Source organism: Melanaphis sacchari, unplaced genomic scaffold (assembly GCF_002803265.2).
Source record: "Melanaphis sacchari strain LSU unplaced genomic scaffold, SCAv2.0 Contig34_pilon_pilon, whole genome shotgun sequence".
Lineage (NCBI taxonomy): Eukaryota > Metazoa > Arthropoda > Insecta > Hemiptera > Aphididae > Melanaphis > Melanaphis sacchari.
In genome coordinates, this window is record NW_020271213.1 from 1,456,377 (window position 1) to 1,466,989 (window position 10,613).

General features: G+C 21.4%; 1 protein-coding gene across 1 annotated transcript; it reads left to right on the forward strand.

The window, feature by feature from the left end:
- Positions 1-141: 141 nt before the first annotated feature.
- Positions 142-5,658, forward strand: LOC112596796 (serine/threonine-protein phosphatase 2A regulatory subunit B'' subunit gamma-like). Its single transcript, XM_025342597.1, has 9 exons — positions 142-243; positions 374-498; positions 606-713; positions 1,270-1,385; positions 1,500-1,668; positions 1,870-2,058; positions 2,798-2,934; positions 4,109-4,322; positions 5,343-5,658. The coding sequence occupies exons 1-9, from the start codon at positions 177-179 to the stop codon at positions 5,598-5,600; spliced, it is 1,383 nt and encodes a 460-aa protein (XP_025198382.1). The 5' UTR covers positions 142-176; the 3' UTR covers positions 5,601-5,658.
- Positions 5,659-10,613: the final 4,955 nt, after the last annotated feature.

Consider the following 10,613-nt stretch of genomic DNA (forward strand, 5'->3'; position numbering starts at 1 on the left):
TGTACATATATTATAATAGTTATAGTATTATTTTTTACAATATAAATATTATTTATTAATATAATTCAATAGTATATTACATGTTGAAATTTATTGTGTTGTTTCAGTATAAATGGATAATAAATCTTTTAATATGTTTTATTTTGGATTTTGAATATATTATTATTTATTATTTAATGGATAAATTAACAATGGATTTCAATTATGAAAATTGTATGAAGGAAGGTTTGAAAAATTTGGCAAGTATGTTTAACTATATTGATCACCTATTTAAAATGTATTTGATGTTTATATATGTAGATAATATCATAAAGTTTGTAGCATGTATTTTAGTAAATTTATGTGTATATTAATGTGCATGTTATGTTGATAGTTACATCTACAGTTAAAATTAAAAGTGAAGAAAAATATTTTAAAGAAGTCATGCAGCAAGATGACACAGGAGTTAAAATACTTAAGAAGTTATCTGGTAATGATTTACCAACTTTTTATATACCTGTAAGTATAATTTAGTTTTTGTATTATTGTTATAAAATATATTTTTATAAATCTTTAAATATTAGATTGTTTTGTATTTTTAAATTAATAATATTGTATACTTTTAGCAAGTTACTGAAGAAGTAAATATTTTCAAAGCTCAACTAAGAGCTGAAGCACGAGGTCGTTTTTTCGAGAGAGAGCTGTCAAGACTATTAACTAGTGAAGAGTTAAAAGTAAAAATATTACTTTATATTATTAAATATATAAATTTTTCATATTTTTTTATAAAAAATGTTTATTTGGCAAGTATCTATACAAAAATTGAAGGAAAATAAATAAGTTTTAATTATTTCAACTATCAAAATTATAAAATTTGATGATCATGTAATGTGTATAATATCACTTTGTCCATAAAATTAGCGCTTAGCCAATTTTACCTTTTACTCCATTAAATATAAAAACTAAAAAACTAATTGTTTTATTTGATTTTAATAGTATTATAATTAAACCTAAATCATGATTTTCAAAAGTTTTTTTTATCAAAATGATTAATACCTTTTTAATATTAGAGAATATAAGGACAACTATAAATAAAAAACTTTTATTATATATGTATATATACTCGTATATTTATATAACACATTTAACTACATTTTTTTTTTTTGTTATGATATTAAATTTTTGAGTCATGAAAAATTGTTTAATTTAATATTATTATTAAACCTAATTTTTAATTATTCATGCAATTCCGTACATAATTTCTTAAATAATTAATTGAATTTGTTTTAGTATATGTGGACATTGCTTCAAGAGCATCATACACCATTGAATAATTTTATTCATAACCAGTACATCAATTATAAAAGTTTTATTCAAGTCAAACAAAAATTAAGTGATAAATACAAGTAATTATAATACCATCAATGTATCATTTAAGTTTTTTTATTTTCTTCTTTATTTAGATGATTTAATGTTATATTAAACTAAAAGTAATAAAATATTTTTGTATTATATTTCAGATCGTTTTTTAATCCTAGTATATTTTTACAATTACAAGACAGTAAAATCAAAGGTTTTTTATCTATAGATACATTTTTTAACTATATAATGAAAAAAATATGGATAGACCAAACTAGAAATGGACTTTCTCAATATGATTCAAGTGGTTGTGGTTATCTGAGTGAAGCGGTAATAGCTTTTAATTTAAGTTTTATTATTATGCTAAGTATAAATTGCTTGTAATGCTATATAATATTTATACAACCAATTTAAAGGTATTATATTTAAATGGTAGTATTATATAATTTTCAGTTTTATTACCTAATTTATAATTAAATTCTCTATTTTTAGCATAATTTAATTTAATTAATTTGATATATTTTTTTTTAGGATTTTGAAGCTTATATTTTAGATCTTATACCTACATTAACACAATTGAAGAAATTAGAAAAAATGTTTTATTCGTTTTATTCATGCATGGTTGTAAGAAAATTTTTTTTCTACTTAGATCCTTTGCGAACTGGAAAAATAAGAATCATTGATATCTTATCTTGTGGTTTTCTCGATGAGTTATTGGAGGTATAAATATATTAAAACTTGTTTTTAACTTGTTCTAGAACATTAACATCAATCAGATTTTAAGAATAATATTTAAAACTTTAAAACTCCTTTTGTTTTTAAAAAAAGACGTATTTTTAGTTATTTTTTTTTTTTTTTTTTTTAAGAGAAGATTCTAATTCTCTTATTATTCTTTATTATTCTGATATAGTTTAGTTTTAATTGTGACCAATTTAGAAAATTAAAATTTTTAGAGATGTCTATTTGCTAATGGAACAAAAGTTTTACTTGCCTTGAATACAGCTTGTGGTTGTCAATATACACCAAAATTCAACTAAATTATATTGTCTGATTTATTAGATTAATAGTATATACTTCATATAATTATATGAAGTATGAATCATTAATAGTAATAATTTCCACCCCAAAAAGAATTTGTGTATCTATGTTTCTGTTTTTAAATATGTTGAATTTAAATTTAAAAATATATACATGTACCACTTAAAAATGTATTAAAAGGAAAATTTTAATAATACATTTTTACTTACACCTTTTTTCCAGGATTCTTAAGTAAATTAAATTATTTAAAAAAATATTTATCTTAAGAATATAAAAAAAAAAATTGAACCACCGCCTAGACAACCAATTAAGAACCTATGTTTTAAAATTATCCATGTTTATTATGAATATATAAAATAGTAAACAGATATTGGGTAATTTGAACTTAATAAAATAGTATAACTGGATTTCTTTTTTTTAGCTTAGAGAAGAAAATTGGAGTAAAGAATCACAGAAAAAAAATTGGTTTTCTGTTCCATCTGCTCTTCATATTTATTCATCATATTTAGAATTAGATAAAGATCATAATGGATTATTAAGTCGCCAAGAAATAACAGGGTATAGACAATTATTTTTTATAATATGAACATAAATTGTATATAATTGATATTGGTTATATTTATTGTTGTTAATGTTAAACATAATTTTTAGTAAATAATGATAATTTGAAAGCTGTTAATAACATTATTAGTTACATTTTATTTTATTTGCTAACATTCCTACTTAAACTTAGTATTTATTATTTAATTTATTATTATTATATAAACAAATATTTATTTGTAATCAATTAAGCAACATAGGCTATAATATATGCTAATTACCTCATAATGATTCTGAAACTATGAAATATAAAAGGACAACACTAGATTTGCTATCACTAGCATTATTTATGACAGAAATATGTTGTATAATTATTATTAGAGCTTGAATTTTTTTACATGTGTTATAATATAAAATATAATGATATGTGTTTAAAAATTTAAAATATTTTATGTACATTCATTCTTTAGTTCTAATTAAAGATCTTATGAGGAGTTTACATTAACATATTAATTAATTTTGTATATCTCAACTAACAAACACTGATTAAACCACTGACATACACTATAACTCATCATATATCAACCTTTTGAATATCCATAGCTAACTTTTTTTCTAATGCTTCAATAAAATATCTAATATTCCATTAGTCTTAAATATCAAAATGTGTGAAAAAATTATCATGAAATATGTAAAAATATAAAAATGTAATGAGGTATATAAAATTAAAGCTGATTAAATTGAAAATCACTTGAAAAAAAATGATCACTTAACTTCATTAATTAATTAAGTTATGGTGAAAAAATGTATTTACATATTGATTTGTGCTCTAATTATAATAATGTTACAACAGTAGTTTTAAATTATTTATAAGTAATAGTATAAACATCTATAAACAATATCTTTTTGAAGCTTTTTATAATATTTGAACATACATTAATGTAACCTAATTCAATATCAAAATATAATATCTCAAGTCTTTAACTGTATGTATTTTTTCATAAAACTACAAATCTCCAGCAAAATGTTTGAACTTCCCATATATTTAAAATTACATGAAAAAAAAAAATTGAATGATTGATATAATTTGTTAATAACTTATAAGCTTATTAATTTATTGTTTTTATACACTATTAAAATATAAACCTAAATAATACAGAATTAGTATTAATTGGAAATTTGTTTATTACAGGTATAAATCAGGTGCTCTCACATCAGTTTTTTTAGATAGAGTATTCCAAGATGCATTTACATATAATGGTGAAATGGATTACAAAGGTTATTTGAACTTTGTTTTAGCTACAGAAAATCGTCATGAACCTCAATCTTTACGATATTTGTTCAGATTTTTAGATATAAAAAATCAAGGATATTTAGATTCTTTTACTATTAACTATTTTTCAAGGGTAATTTTTTTATTTATATTTAAGTGATGTACAAATTGTTGTGTCTGTATTTTTTTTACATTTGACTTATTTAAGTATTAAAATTCACATTTAATTTAATTTGCTTTAGGGTTTGTTTATAATAATAACTATATTGATTTTTAACTAATTTCAAATGTGATTTAAATTTTTTAATTAACTTAAGAAGAATATTTCTCATAATTTCTAATATTAGTTTATGGACTAATTTACATTTTTTATTTTGTGGTATGGTATGAAATTGTTAGTAATAACAGTGAAAAAATAAATACATAAATTAAAACTAATTGTACTTGATAATGTATTAATATTATGATAGTTGACATTTAATTTATCAAAAATATTTTAACGTCTTTTTACTTATTTAATACATACAAATTTTAAGCTTACTATTGTTAAAACTCTAAACATGTAGTAGTAATTCAAGATTACTTTGATATACTCTGTAATAAATATATTTAAATTTTCTTTTTTTTAATTTAAAAACCATTTTAATTAAGTAAACTACAAAAATTGAAGACAATAGATATATTTTTTTTGTCTAAAGATTCAACAACAAAAGTTATTAATTATTTACTGTAATAGTTTTTCTTAGTATTTAAATTTATTTGTACAATTTCATTTATTATTGAAAATTTTAGTATAAATTAATTATGGGTTAAATAATTTAACTATTTCTATGATGGGGTACCATTAACTTAGATAATTGTAATAACTTACCTTATCATCAACATAAATTATATAAGTTGTTTCTATTTGTTCTCCCTTTTTACAATATTTTAAGAAAAAGAAAATTATTTTTAAGTATATTTTAAAAATATCTATGCCAAAATTTTATTTAAATAGCCTCTATACTACATATTTAAATCTTACTAATGATAATTTAATGTAATTTTTACAATTATGTACACAAAAAATCATTCATACAGTATTAATGCCATTAATGTTCAATTGTGTTAAGTCATAGAGTTTTATTTTTGTACTAATCATATTTTATTTCAGGCTGTTGCCGATAGATTACCAAAAGAGCAACAACAAATGGTTTCAATGGAAGATATAAAAGACGAAATTTTTGATATGATCAAGCCAGAAGATCCATCAAAAATAACTTTAAAAGATATCATACGCAGTAAAATGGGTCATATAATAGTGAATATTTTGGTCGATTTCAATGGGTTTTGGTCTTATGAGTTTAGAGAAACTTTAGCAACTAATAGTATTAGCGACAATAATTTTAATGAAAGTTTTGTTACAAATTAACATATCACAAAATTCAGAAAATTTATTTATTAGGTACCTTATAAATGTTTATTTTATGTATAAATATGTTATGTTAATGTTATAAATTAATTTTTAATAACATAAAAGTTTATGTTTTTGTGTCATTTTTTTATTTTTATTAAGATCAATGCCAGTATTATAAAGTCTTACTATTAATTATAAGTATTAAATATACATTATTAATCTTCAATGTATACACTATTTATTTATTTAATGAAACATTTGTCACCTTTTTTAATAAGTACTTTAAGTTCATACTAACCATTAGTTTTGATACTAATCACATACATTATTTTATTTAAATAACTTGTAAATATAATTATATTGTACAAATATTTAACCATATTTAAAAAACCAAATGTAAAAATATATTTTTTATGTACACATAATGAACTGAAAATAGCAATTTATTACAATTTTTATCTAATATTAATTATTATAATATTTTATTTATTATATATTTTTATTTTTATTTTTTTATGGAGTCTGAAGTATTCAATTATTAAACACTTATAAGCTATAAATTATACGGTAATTTAATAGAAAATAAGTTGTGTTGTAGGTATACACCACTTTAGTAGGATCTATAAATCATAATTGTTTTGATTTACCTTTGGGCTTTGACACCTAATAATATTTTACGTTTAAAACTAAAATATGAGTAAAGAATTTTATTATCAAGCTAAAAGCAATATTTTTTTTTGTTTTAAGATATTTTTATAAACACAAATTAATATTATGAATGTATACTGTATGACTTAAATTATATTTTACTGTACATGGTATGATGTTTGAATTTTCGAATACACCAATATTGTTATAAATAGGCTTAGGATGTTTATGACTTTTGCTTATTTTTTCTTTTAGTCATGCACATTGCCAGTCTTCTAAATTATTTGAATAAATGTCTTTAAATAAAACTATTTGAATATTTTTTATTTTATTTGAATATGTACTTTAAATACTTAAATTTGTATTATTTTATTCATTAAAAAATATTATTTTTCTGAAGCAGAAAAATTGTTTCTTAATTTGTAACAAAACATTTTTTTTTTTATTGTTAATTAGGCAAATTAATAATTATATATCATGAACATTAGTTTTATTCATTAACGAAATATAATGCATTAACCATTTGTAAATATATTATACCTATTGATGTATTATTAATTATTATGTTCATATTAAATATTATCTATAATTGTCCAAAACTAACAAAAACTAGTAGAAAAAAAATATTTTCATAGTATTTGAATATCTACTTTTTTAAATATTTAAATATGTATTCTAAATATATTTTTTTTTAAGTATTCGAATATGTATTTTTTATAAGACTGTCGAAATACTAAATATTAAATTTAATATTGCAGTTAATTAGGTTTACCTATCATAAAATTTATTATTATTTATTAAATTGATTTTCAATCTCTACTATTTATAAGATTTATATAATATACATTTATATTATAATAAGAGCAGGGATTTCTATGCAATCAAATATTTTTTTTTGTATTTTGTCAGTTATCTTCACGAATCATAATAATTTGAAGCGAATGGTGAATTTTTTCCTGTATTTCTGCATATTTAATGTAAGTTGTTTAATATGTGAATTTTATATAAATAAAAATAATTTTCTTGCATACTTGTTAATACTTTCACGACGTTTACTGTACACTATATGTCATATTTAAATACTTTTTAGTGCATTAATTCGTGCTCTAGTTATAACACTCTGTAAGTAAATTGATTAAACATTTGTTGGATCATTGCAATGACAGAAACATTTATAAGTTTAATCTTGAATAATTATGATTCCAATAGCATAAAATTATTTTTTAAGCTTAGGTATAATTTAAATGGTAAATTAAATTATAATAAACAAATATATTTTATTAATATTCTTAATTTACCATAAATATATGATTGACTTTGGGAAAAGTTCATAATAAGATTTAAACAATACCTAGTTGTGTAAGATAATTACCTACTTTTCTATGACCACCTACTTACATTATATTATTGACCACATTATAATTTAATTTTATACTCTATAGGTACTGTGAATTCAATACATTTGTATGTTTCAAACACATAAATATTTTAAAAATTAGTTATTTTTAATTAATTTGAGTGGAAGAAACAATTATCTAAAATTAAAAAGATAGAAAAAAGAAATAAATTAGGTAATAAAATGATGATACAATGAACCTTATAGATATATAGATTGATTATTTATAATATATAATAAAACTTAAAATGATGTATGTAACTTTGTTTTTTTTTATCGTTAGAATAAAGATTTTCAGACTTGCAAATTCAGAGAACATTTTTTTGGAATAGGTAGGTAATAAAATATCAATTTTTAAACTAGTGACAGTATAATTTTATTTGGTAACCTAATTAAATCTGCATAATCCTATAGGTTTTAGACTTTACATTGGGGCTTTGTAATTATCGTTTGAAATTACGCCGTGTACCTGCCGAAATAATCCATGGAACGATATTGCTGATAATATAGATACCTATAATAGGTATCTATTATATATTTATATACCTAATATTAGCCTCTTCTGGTCGGTGTCATGATGATAGCACCGTTGCACTGCCTGGGCACCCTCTCTTCGCCACGCCGTCGACGTGCAATGTTCGACGCACTTGATTATACAAATACTAATATGTAAATAGAATATCGGCCAATTAATATAATTAATTTTTTTTCGTTCGATCCGATCGTTTTGTGACGAACGTATTCTTTCGACTCCGTTGTACGACACCTGTGGAATTGCCAACTCCGGGTAATTGTTTTATTTAATTTAAAATATTTCTCCTTGAATACTTTTCAACACATGTGATGCTTCTCGATTATGGGAGATGGAGCGTAGAAGTATATAAGTATCTACCTATCAGTCATAATTATTTATATACCTATTTAATATATATTATGTCTATTTTTCACAACGGCCGGTATTCTATTATATTATTAATATGCTCTTTCGCATTAAGCTTTTTTTTATGATCGAGTGTGTGTGTGTCGCAGCCGCAAGAGACGGTCCTTAGAATTTTGGGTTTAAAAATATTAAATTGAGTACATTTTGTTTTTAGACCGTGGTACGGCTCAATACATTCGACTACATTATCACTTTATTATTGATTTTATTTCCATGTTGTTTGAAAAAACAAACGTCATAATGTCATTTCCAAATATTTAGATAATATGTATAGTGTATACGTATATCAATTATATCGTGAGGCATTTTTTCACATAATCTTGATTTTCAATTAGTTATCATAACATTCATAACAATATATTTCAATTAGGTATCATAACATTCAAAACAATATACTTCAATTACCGTAACATAATATGTTTTATTATTATTAGGGGTGGAATTTTAATGTCTTAAAAAATGTCAAAAATGCAAATATGAATTAAAAAACTCAAAAAATGCATTTTAATTTATTCATTATAGCTTAAAAATTTAAAAAAAAAATTTAAAATAATACTACTACAGTAGTATATATATATATATATATATATATATTTTAATAGTATTGTAGGTACGTTATTACTTATTTAGTTAAATGATTTTCTGTTTTTTTCTTAATCGTAAACGGAAAGGACTATCTATGATAAAATATTTATTATCAACAATAACTAATAGTCGTGTATTATAATTTATTATTCATAGCATCGGCAGTTTGTCGAAAGTTTCTTATTAATCGCAACAATTTTTATTCATTTCGAGAAAATAGTTTTAAAAACTGAGAAAATTCATTAAAATTGTCAAAAAATACCCTATAAATGTATTTTAGGTTGATTTAGTCCAAAAATGTTAAAAGATACAAAACAAAATTACTTTAAAATAATCAGTATCATCCGAAACACATTTTATACGTATGAACCAACATTTCAAAACACCAGAAAAAAAAATGCCTTTGTATCAAAATCTCAGCTCTATTTATTATTATTGTTTTATTGATCATCCTATACAATGTGGGACTAAATAAAATCTAGAGAACGCTGACTTCAGTCTCTGGTTGTCGAATGGCGATTCTATTTATTTATACTGTCGTTGTACAAAACTCCGCAGAACCTGGGTGACGAAAATGTGAGATGTTACAGCTTCACAGCCCCTCTCCCACCAATGTAGAAATATAATGGCATTTTTATGGGCTAGTCCTAAGTTCATAAATACTTACATTATGTTCAAAGTTTTTTTTTAAATCTTTTAAAAATGTTTGATAATATATGATATTATAGGTTTGTTAATAATTATATGACTTATTATGAATAAGTATTAAAATGTATAAGTTAATAACCATACCTATATTTAAAAGTTAAAATACAAAAACTTTATTATTTTGTTTAGTTACATAAGCTGAGATAGTAGACAGTTTTAGCAAAAAGTTTCTATTTATACATATATTTTTCTTTATTTAATTTAGTTTTCGGTACATTACATTAATATAATGGATTTATTCATTCTTAAGAATCGTTGAATTGAATTGAGCCATTGATTAATAAATAATAATATAACGAAATATAACAAAATCAGAAGTTTCCAATTCTTGAAAGCTGTCTCTATACTTAAGATTTTTATAAAATATAAATATATCGGTACAACAGGTAAAAAAAATAAACTATATACTATATCATCAATAAAAAGCTGTAATTATTACGAAATAGTTCCTTTCTTGTTTATTTGTGACTTATAAATCTTAAAATAATTCATTTATTTTAAAATATAATTTAAAAAAAATTAATCTTTTATTTTTTTTTATTGAGTAAAATAAAATTACTTCTGTAATTTGTTGGCCTTTTTTAAATGTTTACAACACTTTTGAATCGTGATATTTTTTTAGCGACCATAAACATTTGTCACAACTTTTATGTAGATAATTAGGTTATTTATTATTAATTATTTTAATAGTCTAATTAATATTTTAAAATCATTAAATCGTAAAATATTAATAAATATTAATATTTAAAAA